Below are 20,963 nucleotides of genomic sequence, written 5' to 3' on the forward strand. Positions count from 1 at the left end.
CAAGAAAATTATCAAAAAATTCGATTCTTCTTCAAAAAAAAGAATCACTTAACCCATGAAGGCTATCTTAGATGTGGAGAATTGTCAAAAAAAATAGATTATTTTCAATCTAAAGTGCATAATCTTAAAAATAATACGATATACATTCTTTTAAAACAAAAAGAGAATGATAATAAATAATAAATTCATATTTCCCCATTACCTCATTGTTTAATTCTAGATTCATAATGGGGGGTAATTTATAGGTTCATAATCATATGATTCATTTTTATTTTTATTTTTTTCTTTTCTGATTAATATATTAGTAAAATGAAATACGTCATTAGTTGTTCGCTTAACGTTGTTTTGCAAAAGAATCAAGAATAATCGTATATTGTACATGTACTACTTCGTAAATCTATTAATAATGTACTTTCTAAATTTAAATATATTTTCAAATTTCATAATCATAATAACTATTTGTTTTCCAATTAGTTAATTCAACCAAATGTCTCATTGTTGGCCTGCCATGAGGACAATTCCAAGGTTTATCTAATGTACTTAGATTATTAACAATTTGATTCATTTTAAAATTAGATAAAGATGTTCCAATCATTATACTACTACGACATGCTTTCATGGCAACAATCTTTCTAATTTTATTACATTTAATATTATTATTATATGGTTGTTCATTAATTAAATTTATTAATTCATAAAAATCATCAAGGGAGAATATAATATTTTGATATATTGGCAATGAAATTAATAAAACTTTCTTACCCGGTAAATTATCACTAATGATTCGTAATTTAAACCCATTATCAATAAATATCTTTTCATGTTCAATTACAGTCATTTCATCAATTATATTTAACTCTAATTGTTTAGGAAGAACTAAATGTTGATATTTGATTTGAAAATTAGCAAGTAAATTCTCAAAATTAAACTTTTCATCACTTGCATGTTGATCGATAATGAATAAATTATTTTCATGATGATTAACTAATATAAACCCTAAATTAAATTGACCAATTAATTTCATTGATAAAAAATCCGACTTACGGATATGATATAGTTTATCATTATCAATCAAATCTTGATTGATTGTAATATTATTGTTCTTCCCTTCCTGTTCCAAATTATTGTTATCAAAATATTGCAACTTTAAATTCGATAGCAATTGTTCAGAACTATAGCCAACTCTTGTTTGATATAGATTGTTCAGTTTCTTAGCCCGTTTGCTTGGACGTTCCATCAGACTTTCTTCAAAGACATTTGACCCAACTTCTATAGTCAAAATGTCATCCTTTACGGGATAAAAGTTAATTCCATGCTGATCATCCGCATGATTGCAATGGTCGGTCTTGCTTTGCTGTTGTTCAATTGAGTCTATTGACGACGGGGAAAATTCAGAACTGAAAATAGAGTCGCCTTGAGTTATTGAACAGCATTGAGATGAACTAAGTGGTGCAGAAGTGGTGGATTTGCTAATTTCAACAGGAACATTGTGCAAAGCGACACTTTCCTCTTCAGACTCTTCTATGTCGCCCACTTCTTCCTCGTCAACATCCTCTATATCCACGCTATCTTGCTCTTGTATTTTCCCTGTAGAGGACTCTATTCTAGTAATCTCAAAGGCGGCATTTGGTGGCGGCTGTTTGTCTAATTGTTTCTCATACGGCCTTGTTATGTCATTCTGGCTATCTACTTCACTTTTTTCGTCTACTTCTTCACTTTCATATTCTTCGTCAACAGCTTTACAGATGTCATCGGGATCTAAAATATCTATTTGTTTCGGTTCTCTCAGTACAAAACCTTTGTGACCCTCTCCATTTCCTAGTTCAGTCTCTTTCCTCAGGATGTTTCCAACAGCGTCATCGATGTTCCCAACAACTTCATCCTCAAAATCTTCTTCGAATAACTTTTCGTCCGCGGTCTCAGCCTGTAGCTTTCTTTTCAGTTTTCTATTCTGCAACAATAATGCTCCTTGTTCAATCTCTTGATCAACCAGTTTAATAACCAGTTGTAAAGAGACATTGTTATTCTTTGGAATGATGATATTATCTTGGGATTCATAAAACTCAATTAAATTCTGTCTAATCAATTCCAACAATTCAGATTCTTGATGAATTAAAACTTGTGATTTATCAGGTAATAAATTTACATCCAATATATTAGTATTAATTTCCAAATTTAAAATGAAAATAGGAAATTGAACATGATTAAAAGATTTATAAACTTCATTAATTAATTTCGATAAACTTTTAAGAATAATTGGTCGTTTATTTATAAATAAGAATTGTCTATCTTGGGTTGAACGACCCAAGCCGAATGAATAGGATGATATATATCCCAGTAAATTGATATCGGAATTGACATTTAATGAAATGGGTAATAAATTCTTATTTCCATTATTACCAAATATTGAAATTAAATTATCAATTATTGAACAATCTTTACCTCCCTTTGTTGATAAAATTAATTGTTTTTTGGAATTTATAAGATTATAAATGGTAAATTTAATATTGGGATAAATCAATAAATAATTAATTAACCAATTTATTGATTTTTGAAATTCTCTCTTATTATTCTTAATAAAATTCTTTAATCTAACTGGTAAATTATGGAAAATTTGTTCAATTTTAATTAAAGTACCTGATTTATTACTTATACCACCAATTTTCTCTATTTTGGAAGATAATTTACCAAATTGATCAAATTTTAAATGATAATTTTTAGGATAATCATTAATTGTATTTGTTATCATTGAAACTGATTTTGAAATAGAACAAATTGAATTTAAAGCTTCCCCTCTAAATCCTAAAGTATTTAATGATTCTAGATCGGCAAATTCAGCTAATTTTGATGTATGGTTTCTAAGGCATACTGTTTCAAAATCTAATTGATTGATACCAATTCCATTATCTTGAATTGAAATTGAATCAATTCCATAATTGACAAAAATGATTTCGATTTTAGTACTTTCAGCATCAATTGAATTTTCAACTAATTCTTTAATAATTGCTTTCAAATCAATAATCACTTGTCCTGAAGTAATCTTAGAAACATCAGTTGTATTAATACCTTGTATATTATTCATTGGATAATGAAAAGCAACAAATTCATAAAAATTTATAAAAATTGAAAATCAAAATATCAAAATATAAATAATCACGCGCCGTGGAAATGCGCGTCTATAAACTGGCCCAGGGCAACCTTAAAGACAACTCATAATTAGTTACAGAGTAAGTAAGCATGGAAGGGACATCTTCTTCACTTCCATTAACTATTAATAATTTATTATTAACATTTAAAGAATTCTTTATTGTTTGGATAAATCAAATTTTATATTATAATAAAATTTATAATCAATTAACATTTGATAAATTTAAATCATTTGAATTAATAATTTATAAAAATAGAAATCCATTAATTCAACAATATTTAAATGATTTAATTATAAATATTATTAATAATTTAATAGTTAGTCAATCAAATGGTTTAAATGAAATTAATTGTATAATTTATAATACAAATACTAATCAAATTAAAAGTAAATATTTGATTAAATTTCATAATTTTATTATCAATTTACAACAAACTATTAATAATTTAGATGATATAGCCAATGATCAATCATCTAAATTAAATATTGAAGGAATTGATTGGCAAGAAATTTATACTCAATTTAATTCAATATTATTTCATCATATTCAACAATTAAAACAATTGAATATTGATGATAATAGAGATGATACTAACTTCTTCAAGATATTAGTTGATTTAGATGAACAGATTAATCCAACAACATCCAATTGGGTGAGATTACAACAACAACAAACTGTTGAATCATATGATCAACCAATTGAAAAGAAAGATTATATACCCATTGGAAATGTTGATTTACAAATAATAAATTTTGATCTTTATAATGAAATATTTTGATCTATGAAATAAATATTGTAATATATAAATATATTCACTATTTAATAAATAATTCTACTCAATTCTTCACTTTATTATTTAATCCAAAAAAACTCTTTAAATTTTCATACATAAAATATGAAATAGAAACAGCTGGAGCAACTTTGGCTAAATTGGGAACTAAACCTTTAAATAAACCAGGATATCCTTCCCTTGCTATAGTTTTATGTAAAACATCAAAAAATCCATTGTAGGTATAAGGATGAGCATATGTACCTTGAGCTTGTAATCTAGTTCTTAATAAGTTAATTGGATAAACAACAGTTGCACCAAATGTCCCTGATAATGCCCCTAAACTTAATACCATATAATTTGGTAATTTAACATCATCTTCTTTAATTCCAGTTTTTCTACTTTGACGTTTTACTAACCAATTTTTAAGGGTTGTAAATGTTCCTAAATCTAATGCAGCATAGGGGAAAATCCCACCAGTTCCAACAAGTATTCCTCGATAAAATATTCTCGCCCCACCTTCTTGAAACATATCTTTAACTGTTTGTACTAATAATGCATTCCCCTTAAGTGAACTATCAAGATTTGAACATTGTAATCTAAACTTTAAAGTATCAATTGGATATACGGCAAATTGAGCAACAACCCCACCAAATCCACCCGCTAAATAAGTTGATAATTTAGACATTTTAGATACATCATCAACTCCTTCAATTCTAGCCAAGAATCTTTTAGCTGCTTCAAATGAACCAAATTTCATGGCTGCTTCAGGGAAAACTTTTACAACATTTAATCCATTCCCCACGTAAAATGCTCTAAAACCACCTTGTATCCAAATAGTTCTTGCTGCTTGTACAATAGGAGATCTAATGGTCTTTTCTCGTAAAGTCGTTGTTGCTGCAGCCGCTGCTTTTTCTTTGGCAACTTGTAATTCAGCATGGGCTAGTTTTTTACGTAATTCTTCAATGATATGTAATTCTGCCCCTGAAGCAATTTGTCTTGCAATTTCTTGCTTCGAATGCAAAATCGTTGATGATAAATCGGTTCTGGCAATTAAAAACACTTTAATTCTATCGAATGGAGCAGTACATGTTCTCGAAACTACTCCCGAAAACCCACCAGCTAAAAAGAATCCAAATCCATTTAAAAATTGATTGATTAATGTAACATCACCATCGGAACTTATATCAAATTCTTCAACAATAAAATTAAAAGCGGTTTTGATTCTAGATCCATGTAATCTTGGCATCAATAATAAGAATTGTCGAAACTCATCATATGTTATATACCCATCATTTTTATAATCAATTTGTTTAAAGAATAAATCAATATTAAATTCACTGGGATTTAAATTAAGTGATTGTTTTAAATATCGAACAAAATCTGCTTTATTTAATTTCCCATCATTATCTTGATCTATTACATTGAAGCCTTTCAAAATTTGATCATCAGTAGTTGAAAGATATATTTTAAAATCATTGAAATCAATTACTTTATCATGATTTGAATCAAATGAATTGAAAATCTTTTGAATTAAGTCCGGATTTGAGCTTATAGGATGATTAAGAGATTTAATAGCCTTCTTAAAGTCACTTAGGGTTATTTCCCCAGTGTGCTGAATATCCAACTTGTTAAAAAGACTCTCATAATCGTCTGGCTTGTGTGTAGGTGGACCCGATGCAGTGGTAGTGGTGGTAGTCGTGGAACTGGGCGAATTTGAGTTGGTTGAGTGTGAAGATGACGATGAATATGAGGACGGTTGGTTATATGATATTATGGGACTATGACTGCTCGTCATTGGGACAGTAGTGTGTGCTTGTAAATTATTATAGGAATTGGGTAGTAAATGATTGGAAAACAATCAATTGGATTTTTAAAAACGTTGCTCGGAAGAAATTGAAATTTTCTTATGGGAATTTTTTTCTTCTTCTTCTCACGATAAATCCCGGGACAATTGATTTGCCAGAAAATTTGAATATTAAAAATTGTTGAGTAAACCACTTGGAGTTAAATACTATCTGGTAAGACAATAAGAAGATGCCTTCTTAGTTTAAGTAATTCACAGTTTAAAAGAAACTCTATACTAGTAAACTCTTTTTTTTGATGGGAAATTCATTTATCATTTTTATTTGATGTGTTTTTATATACGGCTTACTATTTTTTTTGGGTTGCATTTTGTTCTATAAAAAGCCTCTTAATAAAATAAAAGTTGTCGCTTCGCTTGTCATTACTGAATTTAAATTTTAACCTTTAATATGTTACTAAAATATAATGTAGTATACGCACAAGTACAAACGCTTCCTTCTATGGGGGGACTAGAAACTAATAAAGACATTTAAGTAGGGTATAATCCCATCCAGCCCTTTTCATAAAACTTCTTTAGAAATACTCACTATTTAATTATAGCAAGTGACGCGTAAGGCAAATGCATTACAAGCTATTTGGAATTAATCGGAAGAATTTAACTAAACTTCAGAAGTCAACAAAATTCGTAACCAAATCGAATCTCCTATTGTAGAATTACATGGACAGCAATTCTCTGAATTCATAACAAGGACGACCCGGTTTTATCCAAGATAGTCTTGCACCACAACTATAAAGAATTTGGTTAAGCCTCGGCAAGAAAATTTCTAATTATAGAAATATCCTAAAGAGATAAATTGATTTAGTAAAGCAACTTTATCAAACACAATAAAAATTAAATTAAATTAAATATTAAGAAAAGTAAATTACTGCTAAGCAATAACAAGTAATTAATACAAATCAAATAACAAACATTGAATAATTTTTTGGAACCATAAACTCAAAAAGAATGAAAAAAAAAATTAAAAGAATATATAGAATCATAAACAAAATGAATATTTTCCTTTTTAACCTGTTAAAAAATGATAGATATCTCTGGGATATAAAGAAACATCTCAAAAGTTAGAAAGAACAACTAGGAGGAACTTTTTTTTTATTATACAATCACACAACATCCAGATTTCTCTTTCGGTTCTTGTTGTCTTGTTTGATTATTCCTTGATTGTTGCTTTCTTCTTGCAATATCATCGGCTTGTGAATCTTGAGTTAGCACATCGTCATTATGGTATCCGACATCCTCACCCCCTTGTAGTTGATCTCTATTCAGTTGTTGTCTAGATTGTTCTTTGTTTATTATAGCTTCTCCATTTAATCCATTTGGTTTCCCGCCATCTCGAATAGATCTAACTAAATCATAAAATGCTTCTTCAACATTAATTCTTTGTTTTGCAGAAGTTTCCAAGAATGGACAATTGAATTGTCTTGCTAATGCTAAACCTTCTTCATAACTTACTTGTCTTTCAATTTCTAAATCACATTTATTTCCAACAACAATTACTGGAACATGATCGGCATCTTTAACTCTTAATATTTGTTCATAAAATGATTGTAATTCTTCTAATGAATTTCGAGATGTAATTGAATATACCAATAAAAATCCTTCACCTGTTCTCATATATTGTTCTCTCATTGCAGAATATTCTTCTTGTCCTGCTGTATCCAATACATCCAATAAAACTTGTTCACCGTCTATTGTACATTGTTTACGATATGAATCTTCAATTGTTGGATCATACTCATCGACGAAATGGGATTGAATTAATTGAATTGTAAGGGCAGATTTACCAACACCACCTCCACCAACAACTACTAATTTATATTCTCTCAACATTGGTTTTTATTTCTAGTCTTTTATATTGAAATGAATGAATGTGTTTAATTTACCTTTCTGAAAACCGAGGATTGAAACACTAACTTTAATTGAAACAAGGAAAACTTATCAAAGATTCAATTGATTAACTCTTCTCTGTATTTGCAATAAGAAAGAAAGCCAAAAAAAAAGGGGGATTATTCTAAAATAGAAATTGAATAAAAAAAAAAAAGTTAAAATTCTAAATCCGGGAAAAACTTTTCATATTTAAAAGAAGAAGAATCAGGGCCAAAAAAAAAAAAGGAGACACCAGAGTGATACTTTATAAAATAAACACGAGATTGATATAAAAATAATAAATTATTCTTATTATTTGTAAATTTGAAATTTTACTAAACGAAATGAAATTATTGAGGTCACTATTATTATTTTATTATTTTTGTCTTGTTGTTCGTCTCTTTCTCTCTGTAAAGATAATGGATAAAGTAAGTGTTGAATACAAGGGATCAGCCTCTCGCAGCAATTTCACCCCTGGCAACAATCCAAAGACCTGCCACTGCAAAATAACCGCCCTCCTCCCCACCTCAATAAATTTACACATTCTGCTTCATTAGTAGATGTTTCGCCTCTTTAGCTTATAGATTCACTTACTTTGTGCGGTTCTTTAAAAGTACGAAATTTGTCAAACGATTTAGTTTGGCTTACTAAGGGGCCCTCAAAAATATACAGACTAGATCTTTTTTTATGCCATGCCATCCACTGGATGAAACGTTACATTTTTTTGTTTCTCGATTGTGCAATTTTCGCCGGTTGTATCCAATTAAGAGAAAATATCAATGGAGGTAACCTCGGTTATTGTTTTAGCTAACCAATAGGGAATGCAATGCATTTCAATGATTTCCGTAAGTCTGCATTCTCCCCCTCCCCACTCTTTCTTTGTATTTGTTCATTGTCTATATTATTTGGCTTTGTATTTTCGAAGGGGCAATGCCATTTGTTCTTCGGAAATGCACTCCTGGAATCCCCGAAATTGTTCTCATTGTTCTGAATATTTTTTTGATGCGCGCGGCAAACACCGGAAATCAAGAAAATGCACTATTTATAGCACATGTACACTTGGTATGGAAGGTGAACGATTCTGTCATTAAGAAGGTCAAAAAAACCTTTATGGGTATACTGTGTAATAGTCAATTCCACAGCTATGAATGAGAATCATCCTAAAAGGAATACTTACATGTATACCTTCAAATAAAATCCTAATTAACTGAGCTCAACTGAGAATACAATTTCATATTGGTGTAGCGCATTCATGAAAACATAAAAGTATCCTAGTCAAAGATAAAATTGGCTTATTATTTTTAAACATATATGAAATTACATAGACTACAGTTATACCTTTTTAACCTTTTTCATCTTAACTAAACAATCATCACAATACCATTTACCCTTGGGAGGATTCTTGAATCCAATACAAGGTAAATGAAACCATTCACGTTTGCAATCATCTCCATCACATCCAACCATTTCTCCAAATGATACTTGATTACAATAACAATACGTAGGTTCATTATTCCTTGGAGTTTTATTTTGATTCGTGTTTCCAGTACTATTATTAGAAGTAGCATTTGGAGATACTCGTGAACTATTATCAGTCTCTTCATTTTCATTCTTCTTTTTCTTTTTGCTACTTGCTCCATTGGAATCTTCTTTTCTTCCCCTCTTTTTAGAATTACTAGTTGATAAGGATTGAGCCGTGCCTATTGAAGCATTGGACGAAGCTGAATTAGTCGCGGCTGCGGCTGATCCAGTTGGCATTCCTGATTGTCTACCATCAACTCCTGGGGTTGGTTCTTGATTCGTCTTCTTCTTTCTCCCAGCATTTGAAGATTTAGGTTCTCCGCCATCATCAGTTTCTTTATTTGCTTTCTTGGCAGCTAATGCTTCTCTCCTACTTTCACTACGTTGACTTGGAACACTTCTATCGAAATTAGCATTTGGATTATTTGGATTGGTGATATTTGAATTTGCAGAATCCATAATCATTGCTGGATGATTCAAAGGACCAATTCTAATACTTTCTGGAATTTCATTATTTTGAATAATTAATTTATACGCTTGATTTATTCTAGTCATATGTTTACTTAATAAATCAGTAGCAATTGAAGTTACATGCATCTTTTCTTCCAAACAAGGAATAATTTCATTTATTTTATTCTTGATCACATTCAATCTTGTTTCTTTACTCTTTTCATTATTATTCGTATTATTATTTTGTGAAAGTTGTGATTGTTCATGAATTGAATTTATATACTTTTCAATCTGATTATTTATAATTGGAATAGTATTAATACATTTTGCATCAATCTCTTTTAATAATGTGAAATATTTAATTATATCCAAAGGCAATGCCTCAAATGCATCACTTATATCATTCAACCCTGGTAAGAGTTCATGTAAACCGGTTATAGTTCTAGGACGTGATTTATAGGGAAGAAAACGTTTAGTCCCATGCGATGCATTTAGTTCATGGGGAAGTTGATGTTCATCACCCTGTTGTTGCGCCTTCATTCTATTCTGTATTCTTTGTGACTTCTGACGAGAAGGAAGATCTTGAAATGATGTCATTGTATTTAACTGATGTTGGAATGTTGATTGATAGCGGGGGAAGGAAGATTCAAAAATCGAAATTTGATGAATTTTCCTGGCTAAAAAAGAATTTACATTTTTCTAATGATGTAACATGCAAAAAATATGTAACATGCAAAAATGGGTTAACCCGTAAACTATCCGAAAGATAAAATTTCACCAACCAAAGCTTACTATAATTGGGACTAGACATACCATTGGACGTGGAATATAAGCAATTATTTATTACAAACGTTATCGCTATATTAGTCTGGTTAGCGGTAATTCACTTCAGATTGAAACCTGATGAATATTTTTTCGTTTACCAGTAGAATTTCAGGAGAATGTTTTGCGTATTTTGGGTGCGAAAAATTACCAAGTGCAATAAATCCTATAAATTGAGATAAGCTCCAAATAACTTAAAACAAATTGTAAAGTGATATAAAGGAAGTTAAATACAATTATTTTAACGATAAAATAGAGCATAGAAACTGAAAGTTGTTGCTGGTACGGTGGAACAGGATACCCGGTAGACAACTGCAAAATTTTGGTTACTTCCCCGTTATAGCAGCTAAAACAGTCTGATAATTAAAGCTTTTCCTGTTTGTCATGTCACCTAAGGCGAGGGATTCAAGAACTTATTCGGTTGGCAAACCGAAGAGAGTGGACACCAAGTTTGCTAGGGGATGTAAAATGGACTCTTGAGGCATCTGTACAAGGTTACTGTTGTAATTCTGTCGCAACCTTGAAACCTATTTGATCATTCTACTATTCCATGAATTAGCAGCTGAATTACCACACATAATCTTATACTTTCATATTGTTAACGGATAGGGGCATATGCTGGATAATGATGCATTGATAACGAATTTATGTGGGGAAAGGACTGTGGAGGATCTTCTATTGTTTCAGCTTGAAAAATTGAAAGGTCGAGTTCGTTTTCGTGCCCTCTCTCGAAAAGGTGGCACACAGAATGTATATTGCAGCCATGCGCTTTTCAAATATGAGATTCTTAAAAGATAACCCTTTTTTTGAATAGTGGATAGAATATAATTTGATTCAAAATATTAATTTGGTTGATACCAGTAAAATGAATTTTGCAACCACATTTTTTTTTTCCTGTAGTAAGGATATTATTATTATATACAGGAATTAACGATAAATCACATGACTAGTTGTAATTTCTTGAATAAATTTTATAAGCATTTCCAATTTTATTTATGATTAAACCGAAGTTATGAATGAATTTAAATAAATATTAATACACAGTGTATTATTGTAGTTCACTACAGAATATCAAAAGCCTCAAAATAAAATCATTTGAAAGAGGACATCCAAAGTAAGTTCACAGTCGTGTGTATTAGTTTTGTGCATTATATTATCACATCAAGGTTTGACGATATATAACAAAGTAGAATACAGTTTGATACTAATTGACTAATCTAAAGACGAGATTAAATTTGAAACGATAGAGACATTGAAGGTACGTATAATCAAGAAGTCTATTTATGATCCAATCTTATCTCGGAGTTTGAAAAAGAAGGAAAACTGTGGAGTCATGAATGGTGATGGTTGCCAGCTGGGTATCCGAGGTCGAAAAGGCTATGATGCTTCCACACTCATGTTTGATATTTATCATGAAAAGTAGGACAATTCCAAAGTGACATTTGCTACATTTGCCACTCCCCCATTAGTTTATCCATTTCCACCTAGAACCAATTGAATACCAACATTTTATCAAACGGCAATTCGCGATCAGCCATAATATTAATTTTTTTTTTTTGGTTAATAAATAAATAAATACTACCGTTTCAGAAAACTTACCAATTGCGAAAAACTGTGGCTTTATTTAATTAAAAATTCTTAAATATCCAAATGGCATTAGTTTTGAACAATAAATTATCACGTAAGTTTAAATCCACAGTTACGTGAATTCAAAAACAAAGAATTGCGACTTAATTGACATCCTGTCAAAAAGATCCCGTTATCATAAAAAGACAAAAAAGGAATAACAACCGAATAGTATCATCTTACACACCCCTCCACTCCTACTTTAATGCTTTTTTGCTATTTTATGTAACATTTGTTTTATATAATAGTGTAAGGATCCTTCAAAAACATACATACCTCATCTGGCCACCCCCTTTCTTTCCTTCTTTCTTTTCTTTTAATCATATGGATCAACCAAGTCAGTCTGATACTAACAAAAAACATCGACATAATAGAAAGTCAAGTACACAAAGTTTACCTCCAATATTGCCCTCACAACCTACGCACTACGATATGTTTTCAACGGCTACTAGTTCGTCGTCTCATACGTCGGCATTTTTACCTTCAGCAACATCTCCTGGATCTCCACCAACAAAAAAACCAAAGCAAGAAATTCTACTAAGATCTTCCCAACCAAATATAAGTTATACTCGAGAAAATACGATGCCTTCGGCATCTAGTAGCCATATTACAAGTGGATCGAATGGCACCAAGGAAACTGAAGATGAACGGTTTTTAAGATTAGCTAGAGATGCCTTAGTTGCCACTGCCAAAGGTGTTAGTGATCGACAAGTTGTTGACCCTACGATTCTGGATTTATTAACTCGATTACAATATGCCAGTTCTCCTCATGGGAATCCAATCTCCAATCTGAATAGAATCGAGGCAAATGAAAGTGGACAATTAAATATCCAGGGATTTTATTCGCAATTCCCCAACTTAAGTAATGATATATTTACCGGGAATATCAACAGATCAAGTGGTACCAATACTTCTACTGCTACCACAAGTCAGAATGACCCAGGTTGGAATTTCTTACTTGAGGATTCTTTTCCGCATCTGCAGCAACACCAACAACAGCAACAGGAACAGAGACATCAACAGCAACAGGAACAGAGGCATCAACAGCAACAGGAACAGAGACAACAACAACGCCAATATCAGCAACATCATCAACAACACCAACTACCGCAACGTAGCTCGCAAGTAAATCTACCTCAATCGATAGCAGAATCACGTAGAACAAGTGAAGCAGGAAGCGGAGGAGAAGAAAGAAGGTTTCCTTGTGATAAATGTACAATGTCTTTCCGACGTTCTTCAGATTTGAAACGTCATGAAAAACAACATTTAAGTATCCCACCTAATATTTGTGATATTTGTGGGAAAGGGTTTGCTAGAAAAGATGCATTAAAGAGACACAAGGGTACATTAACTTGTAAACGAAATTCAGAAAAGAAATTATATATTGACAATTTGAATTATTTAGATGACAATAAGCGAGGAGGTGGTGCTGGTGGTGGAGGAGGAAATAACAATGATGATGAGGATGAAGATGATGATGCCGGAGGTATCGGTGGTAGCCGAAGTGGTAGTATCGGATACGGTAGTTGGCTGATGCAGTAATAATACGTCGGAATTATATAATAATGTTATAGATGTATAGAATATGGACAATATTATAAACCTTTTACAATTGGACTAATATCAAGTTTTTTTTTTGCACCCATTTTTTAAAGTAATTACCGTAAACGGAAATGTTTTTCTTTAAACAATATAGCCATTGTTACATACAAATGAAATCCACACCTCGGACTTGAATGTGCACGAGGATATAACCTCTGTATAATTGAAAGTATTTACTTTCAACTATCTTGTGAGATCTTCATATTACTTTATTAATAGTTTAAATTCCAATTAATGTAAATCATTGAGAAGACGTGACTAATATTTTTCGCTAAGGCGAGATCCCTTCGAATAAGGTGATTCAAAAAATAAAGATAAGGTCCATAGGGTTCATTTTTTAAAAAACAAGATGACCTTTAAATCTCTTACATGTGCTCTAGATTTGACTCATCTGAGATATCAAAAAATATCATATGTCATTTTGACATTTTTAAAGTTTTTTTGTAACCGTTAGTTATGACCAGTTCTTATGAAATTAGAGTTTTTATGAAAAGTGGGTTATTATTCTCATGCGACGACGACTAATAAATTTTTTAATGGAACACCACCACCAGGTGAGATGGCACCTCGGTTGATGTGCCAGTAATAAGTTGATTAGATTTGACTATAAATTAATTAATGTTTCTCTTCACCCTTTTTTTTTGATTTGATCTAATTTAGTTCATCTACGAAATCAATTTATTTATACTTATAGGAATAGATCTTCTACCATATTTACTGACCTACCCAAAGTAAAATAATAAGAAAATATACAATCATTTGCGAAATTTACGAAGTTTATCTCAGAAATTTCTTTTGTTTTGTTAATAAAATAAAATATTAATTCCCAACAAATTAAAAAAAAAAAAAAGTTTTTTTTTATTTAAATATTTAAAGAACCAATAAAGTAACAACATAATTTAATTGAATTATTTTACAATTTACTAACCTTCACTTTTTAAACAGATATAAACATTATTATACATTTACAAATGTCATCTAATACTACTAATACAACACTGGCAAATGCAAATGAAAGATTACAACAATTGTCACAAATTCTTCAACCTAATAAAATAAATTGTGTTCCTCATCCCAATCTTTCTTTATCTCCGGATAAACCATTTACAATATGTGTAATAGGGGCAGGTAATTGGGGTACAACTATTGCTAAAATGATTGCTGAAAATTGTATGGCAAGACCAAGATTATTTACTCATGATGTTAAAATGTGGGTTTATGAAGAACAAATTAATGATGAAAATTTAAGTGAAATTATTAATACAAGACATGAAAATATTAAATATTTACCAGGAGTTAAATTACCAAATAATTTAATCGCTGATCCTGATTTATTATCAACTGTTAATGGAGCTGACTTAATTGTATTTAATTTCCCTCATCAATTCTTAACTAATATTTTAAGACAATTGAAGGGGAGAGTACCACCTACAGTTAGAGGTATTTCATGTCTTAAAGGATTGGAAGTTAATCCTGATGGTTGTAAATTATTATCAACTCATATATCTGATGAATTAGGAATTGTATGTGGTGCACTTTCTGGTGCAAATTTAGCTCCTGAAATTGCTAGAGGAAATTGGTCAGAAACTACAATTGCATATAATTTACCAGCAGATTATCGTGGTCCTGGTCTAGATATTGATGAATTTATTTTAAAAGCTACTTTCCATAGACCTTATTTCCATGTTCATGTCATTGAAGATGTAGCTGGTACTTCAGTTGCTGGTGCTTTAAAGAATATTGTTGCATTAGCGGTTGGATTTGTTGAAGGATTAGGTTGGGGTGATAATGCCAAGGCAGCAGTTATGAGAATTGGTTTATTAGAAACAATTAAATTTTCAGAAATGTTTTTCCCAGAATCAAAACAACATACTTTTACTGCTGAATCTTGTGGGGTTGCTGATTTAATTACCAGTTGTAATGGTGGTAGAAATGTTAAAATTGGAAGATATATGGCGGAAACTGGTTCTTCAGCTGAAGAAGCTGAAAGGAGATTATTAAATGGTCAAAGTTCTCAAGGGATCGTTACTGCTAAAGAAGTTCATGTATTATTAACAAATGTTAAAAAGACAAAAGAATTCCCATTATTTGAAGCAACTTATAATATCATTTTTGGGACTGAATCAATTGAAAATTTACCAAAATTATTAAATGATTGTTAATTGATTATATATATCTAGCTAATTTACTAATTACATACTACTACTACATATTGTCTATAGGTTTAATTATACGATGTTACATGAAATAAAAGTATTCAATTAATTAAATTTATAAATTTTACATTGTTATATCTTACACATTAAACAAGTTTAATAGGTAGATAGATAGAATTTTACACTTTTGCACGTTTCACGGCTTCGTCTCCAACAGCTTCACTATCATTGGTAACTTCTTCATAAGATCTCTTTTTATCTTTCTTAGATCTATATTTAATTAAAAATTTCTCCATAAATGTCTTGGAATAATCTTTAATTTTTTTCAATTTATGATTGTCTAATTCTTTAGGTGGTGATTGTTCAGGATCCTTTTTAGCCTCCTTATTGGCTAATATATTCACCAAATCACGAGCACATCCTTTAATATTATCTCTTCCTATTTCTTTCTCATATTTTTTGATTAAATTGGGAATATGTTTAGCTAAAACATATTTCCATTTAGCTTCTACAGAAATTTCTTCATGATGAGAATGATGCTTGTTTTTTCCATTTGTTGAACTTGACTTTTTACCCTTTCTCGAAGAAGAAGAAGAAGAAGAAGCCCCAGCAGCTGCTGCTGCCGCCGCTGCTGCAGCAACCATTTCTTCTTGTTTTCTTCTTTCTATTTCGCGATTCTGAGCAATCAATTCTTGTAATTGTCTTTCTTTCTCTTGTAATGCACGATATTGTTGACGTTTTTCCCTGGCAATTCTTAATTCTTCTCGTTTGGCCAATTCTGATTCACTTAGGGTAACACTTCCTGAACGTCTAAAATCACCACCCATAGTATTACCACCCAAATTATTACCACCACTATTAATCGTAGCTGCAGGTCCAATGGGTGGACGGGGACCAGTTGGTGGCTTTGGACCTCGAGGAACAGAAGCCGCCGGCCTATCCCATCGAGAAATTTGTAACATACGATGATAATAATATTTACTTCTTGTTCTTGGATCAAATGCCACTTCCCAACCTTCAGGAAGGTCCTCTTCAAGTTTTATTGGCTGTTGCAGATCTTGTACGTATTGTTGCTGTTGCTGAGGCAGCAGCAGCTGTTGTTGTTGATCTGCTTGAAGGTCTTCTTGTTCCTGGTCATGACGGTCCTCTCGGTCTGGAGAACGGGAAATACGTGAAGTATATGAAGTGGTTAAGGAGGCACCACCTTTTGGTATACGATATGCCATTTGTAATTTGGACCATTCTTTCAATAAATCAGTGGCTAATGATTTGATTGTTTTGTTTTTAGTTGTTGATTGAATTTGTTTAATGACATCTTCAATTTGAGATGATGAAATTTTATTACGAGTAACTTTTGGCCATTTTGATAAAATTTCTAAAATCATTTCCACAATTGAATCACCATCTTTATTAGAATATTCTTTAAGCATATTTGATAATGTTTTATATCCATGAAATTTAATAATTAATAAATTAATATTTGGATCTTCAGTCATATGCAATCTTTGAATTAATTTTTTAGAAATTAATAAATCTTGAGACTTCATTAATGCACTCATTACTCGAGAAACATCCACTTCAGATTGTAACGGTCTTAGTTCTAACCCTTTAATAAATTCTTCATTTATATTTGAATCATCACTTTGTTGATTAGTACGTAAATGTTTATTTTCTTTTAACCATTGTCTTTCATCTTTAGCAGAAACTCCCAAAGCATCAGCAATTCCTTCAGGTAATAATAATGCGGCGTCTGTTTGAGTTTTTCCACCCATAAATTTAATACAATTAGGTTCACCACAATAACAAGGTTGAGATTGAGCACCATATCTATCAACATTATAATCAAAAGTGATTTCTTCACCTTTTAAAATTTTTCGTTTAGCAAAAATCCCCATTCTTAATTTATCACCAACTACCCATTTATCAACATAAGCATTTGGATTACAAGAATGATTAATAAATCTTGCTAAAGAACCTTTAACCGTGGCATCTATAAATGAATCTGATTTTAACATCATAAAATAAAAATGTTTAAATTTCAATTGATCATATTCAACCATTCTTGTTCTAAATGTAACTTCATCAATTACTTCTCCAACATATTCATAAATAAATTGATTTTCATTAATTGATGAATCTGCTCTAAGTCCATAACCTTTTAATTCAGTTTGAAATACTGAAACTTTTGCATATTCTCTTCGTTGAAATCGTTGATTTTGACAATCATTCCCACATAAACAATGTCGATTCATACATTCAACACTTGTGACACGATTAATACAATGAGATTCTTCATTACATGCTAAATTCATTTGTAAATCAGGGTCCCATTCTTCTTGACAATCACATGTCATATTTTCTTGTAATTGAGAAGATCCAAGTTGTTTGGATAAATATGTACATATTGGAATCTCGGTGAATTTGGAAACAGCTTCTTCTGTCTTGTCTTCAAATGAAGTGAATATTGCCGGTGTATGTTGTTTTGAAACTGGTGGTGTTTCAGTTATTTCTCGTGATATGCTATTCATAATGAAAATGTGTAGGTTCTATATAAAATGCCCAATAGTTTACGTTATATTAGGGTAAATGACGGGGGATGTTAAAAGGTGGGATACTAATGTCTTTATGGGATACAATAGCAGTAAGATACTTAATAATAATAATAATACAAACTGTGTTAATAATTTACAGTTGAAGTTTTCGTAGAGAGATAGAGAGATTTGCCGAAAGAAGTAATGAGAAAAAATTTTAATTTTTTTTTTTAATAAACTTCTGGTTTATTATTTGTTTGTTTGTTTGGAATGTTTTTTTCAATTTTATAGTATGTTCAATGAAGATTCTTATACCTTCATAGACAATGAAAAGAAGAGATACTTCAATCTTAAGAGTGGAGTTATAAAACAATAATTTTGTGTTACTTATGAATCCCAATTTAGAAGCTATCCTTTTATTTAAGTGGGAATGTGTGAAGACGACCAAAGAAGCATGGCTAGTCCATTCATGAAAATTACCACCACGTTGATAGAAATATATCTTTACTTCTCAAGAACTCTAACAAGACAACATTGCTTCACGTAATACAATGCAGTGTAAATCTCTATCCTATAGTATGATTTTGATTTCTATTACAGGACCCTTTATGTAAAATACACAAGAATATCGGAAGATATTAATCGCAAGGCATTGTAGCTCTGAAAATACAGAGCTACCAAACAGACTATTTCATTTATTGTCAACTCGAGCTTAATCTTTGTAATTATCCAAATGAAATACTTGTTATATATTACTTTATGCATAGGATATGCTTATGTACATAAATGCAAACAACCAAACTAGAAAGTAAAGGGAAACGTAAGAAAAATAGACACACAACTCATCAGCATCAAAAAACGTCAATAAAAAATCAAACATATTTTACAGTATGAAAATGACCTACACTTGAAGTAAACATTAAGCATGGAGAAACGTATTATTGGTCTTCATCCTCCTTCTTTTCTATCTGGCCATCATCATCTTTATAGCTAGCTACTCTCTCTTTATTTTTAGATGCAGCATGAACCAATTGAATAAATGCATCAGCAGTCATTGTCTTTTTCTTCTTTTGTTCATTCGCATAAGGTGAAGTAAGAGGTGATAATGATGTTCTTGATAAATCCTTATCTAAATCATTCATAACATTTGAAAATTTCTTCCAAGTTAATAAAGGTGATTGTTCAACATTAGATGGAACTCTTGATGCAGCTTTCATAATTGATCCACTATCACCAAATAAATCAATTTCACTTGGATCATCATCAGCTTCAGTTTGCATTTGCTTCAATTTCTTAATACGATTATTCAATTTAACAACTTCAATCGCTTGTCTAAATTTAGCCTTTGCATCAAATCCACGTTTCAAATGAGGTAATAAATCACATTCCTTATGTTTTTCAGCAACACTAACAATCCATGGATCATTCAATAATTCGGTTGCAGTTGGTCTATGTTCAGGATTATATTGTAATGCTTTAACAATAAATCTACGAGCATCTTTACTGACATCTTTCCAATAATCGGCATGGAAAATAACGGCATTATTATGTTTAACTTCATTAATAAAATCAGTAACATTCTCTGATCTAAATGGGGAATATCCACATAATAAAGTATATGTAACAACACCCAATGACCAAATATCACATGGTTTCCCATGTCCTGTACCCAAAATAACTTCAGGAGCAGCATAACCAAATGAACCGGCCAGAGAAGTTAATACTTCATTTGGACCTTGTAATTGTTTAGCAATACCAAAATCAGCCAATACAATATTAGAATTTTCATCTGGAGTTAAATATAATACATTTTCTGGTTTAATATCTCGATGAACAATATCTTTTCCATGTAAATAATTTAATGCTTCCAACATTTGAACAACAACTAATGATGCATCATGTTCAGTAAATCTACCTTTACTTACAATTCTATCGAATAATTCTCCTCCTGTTGCTAATTGAGTAACAATATAAAATTTATCTTTACTTTCAAACCAATCTCTAAATCCAACAATATGAGGATTATTTAATTGTTGTAAAAGATGTAATTCATCAATAATCATACTTTCATTCCCCTTAAGTGCTCTCTTTAAGATAATCTTAACTGCTACTTCTTCATTGGTTCCATTATCTCTTGCATATCTTACAATTCCAAATGAACCAGCTCCTAATGTTTTTCCAAATGTATAATTGGCCTTACGAGCATAAGATTCTGGTTGTCCACTTAATCGATTAAATAATTTCTTAAATTGACTTCCGTCTGTATGTGGACGAACATCTTCTTCCAATGCCATTGCTTCTTTAATTTACGTTACGTTTCTTATTTCCTTTTGATGGACAGGATGCTACGGGTAATTAATTTATAATTAAATATGAAAACGAGGGTGCTAGCTTTTTTTCCCTCTGCTTATCTTTTTCTATTTGTCTAGAAATAGGGCACCAGAAGCCTCCTCCCCTCGCACTGCCCGATTGGGGGAACAATAAAAATGAATGATCGTTAGTAATTGAAAAGAACCCATTCTACTTTTAATGAACAGGAAGCCTACAAGATAAATGGTTCGAGTTATAGTTGCAGTTAAAGCATGTTAACCATTCTTTCTAAGAACG

The 20,963-nt window shown here is 31.1% G+C and overlaps 8 protein-coding genes across 8 annotated transcripts; 2 read left to right on the forward strand and 6 right to left on the reverse strand. All coding sequences in view use genetic code 12, as the record gives it.

Annotated features, from left to right (window-relative positions):
- Window positions 1-433: 433 nt before the first annotated feature.
- PMS1 (ATP-binding mismatch repair protein) lies at window positions 434-3,082 on the reverse strand (the record flags this gene model as incomplete). Its single annotated transcript, XM_049408807.1, has 1 exon — window positions 434-3,082. The coding sequence occupies one exon, from the start codon at window positions 3,080-3,082 to the stop codon at window positions 434-436; it is 2,649 nt and encodes an 882-aa protein (XP_049261888.1).
- A 155-nt stretch (window positions 3,083-3,237) lies between these two features.
- Window positions 3,238-3,927, forward strand: J8A68_004809 (uncharacterized protein; the record flags this gene model as incomplete). The annotated part of the gene is made up of 1 exon (XM_049408808.1): window positions 3,238-3,927. The coding sequence occupies one exon, from the start codon at window positions 3,238-3,240 to the stop codon at window positions 3,925-3,927; it is 690 nt and encodes a 229-aa protein (XP_049261889.1).
- A 58-nt stretch (window positions 3,928-3,985) lies between these two features.
- On the reverse strand, window positions 3,986-5,716 carry J8A68_004810 (Ca(2+)-binding ATP:ADP antiporter; the record flags this gene model as incomplete). Its single annotated transcript, XM_049408809.1, has 1 exon — window positions 3,986-5,716. One exon carries the CDS (start codon window positions 5,714-5,716, stop codon window positions 3,986-3,988), a length of 1,731 nt encoding a protein of 576 aa, XP_049261890.1.
- Window positions 5,717-6,877: 1,161 nt separating this feature from the next.
- Window positions 6,878-7,612, reverse strand: RAS1 (Ras family GTPase; the record flags this gene model as incomplete). The annotated part of the gene is made up of 1 exon (XM_049408810.1): window positions 6,878-7,612. The coding sequence occupies one exon, from the start codon at window positions 7,610-7,612 to the stop codon at window positions 6,878-6,880; it is 735 nt and encodes a 244-aa protein (XP_049261891.1).
- A 1,368-nt stretch (window positions 7,613-8,980) lies between these two features.
- PHO23 (Pho23p) lies at window positions 8,981-10,216 on the reverse strand (the record flags this gene model as incomplete). Its single annotated transcript, XM_049408812.1, has 1 exon — window positions 8,981-10,216. The coding sequence occupies one exon, from the start codon at window positions 10,214-10,216 to the stop codon at window positions 8,981-8,983; it is 1,236 nt and encodes a 411-aa protein (XP_049261892.1).
- Window positions 10,217-12,391: 2,175 nt separating this feature from the next.
- On the forward strand, window positions 12,392-15,831 carry J8A68_004813 (GPD1; the record flags this gene model as incomplete). The annotated part of the gene is made up of 2 exons (XM_049408813.1): window positions 12,392-13,559; window positions 14,615-15,831. The coding sequence occupies 2 exons, from the start codon at window positions 12,392-12,394 to the stop codon at window positions 15,829-15,831; spliced, it is 2,385 nt and encodes a 794-aa protein (XP_049261893.1).
- A 173-nt stretch (window positions 15,832-16,004) lies between these two features.
- On the reverse strand, window positions 16,005-18,353 carry SET2 (histone methyltransferase; the record flags this gene model as incomplete). Its single annotated transcript, XM_049408814.1, has 1 exon — window positions 16,005-18,353. One exon carries the CDS (start codon window positions 18,351-18,353, stop codon window positions 16,005-16,007), a length of 2,349 nt encoding a protein of 782 aa, XP_049261894.1.
- Window positions 18,354-19,294: 941 nt separating this feature from the next.
- On the reverse strand, window positions 19,295-20,650 carry CMK2 (calmodulin-dependent protein kinase; the record flags this gene model as incomplete). Its single annotated transcript, XM_049408815.1, has 1 exon — window positions 19,295-20,650. The coding sequence occupies one exon, from the start codon at window positions 20,648-20,650 to the stop codon at window positions 19,295-19,297; it is 1,356 nt and encodes a 451-aa protein (XP_049261895.1).
- Window positions 20,651-20,963: the final 313 nt, after the last annotated feature.

This window comes from Hemisphaericaspora subhashii (assembly GCF_019202705.1).
Source record: "Hemisphaericaspora subhashii strain CBS 10753 chromosome Unknown scaffold34, whole genome shotgun sequence".
Classification (NCBI taxonomy): Eukaryota; Fungi; Ascomycota; class Pichiomycetes; order Serinales; family Debaryomycetaceae; genus Hemisphaericaspora; species Hemisphaericaspora subhashii.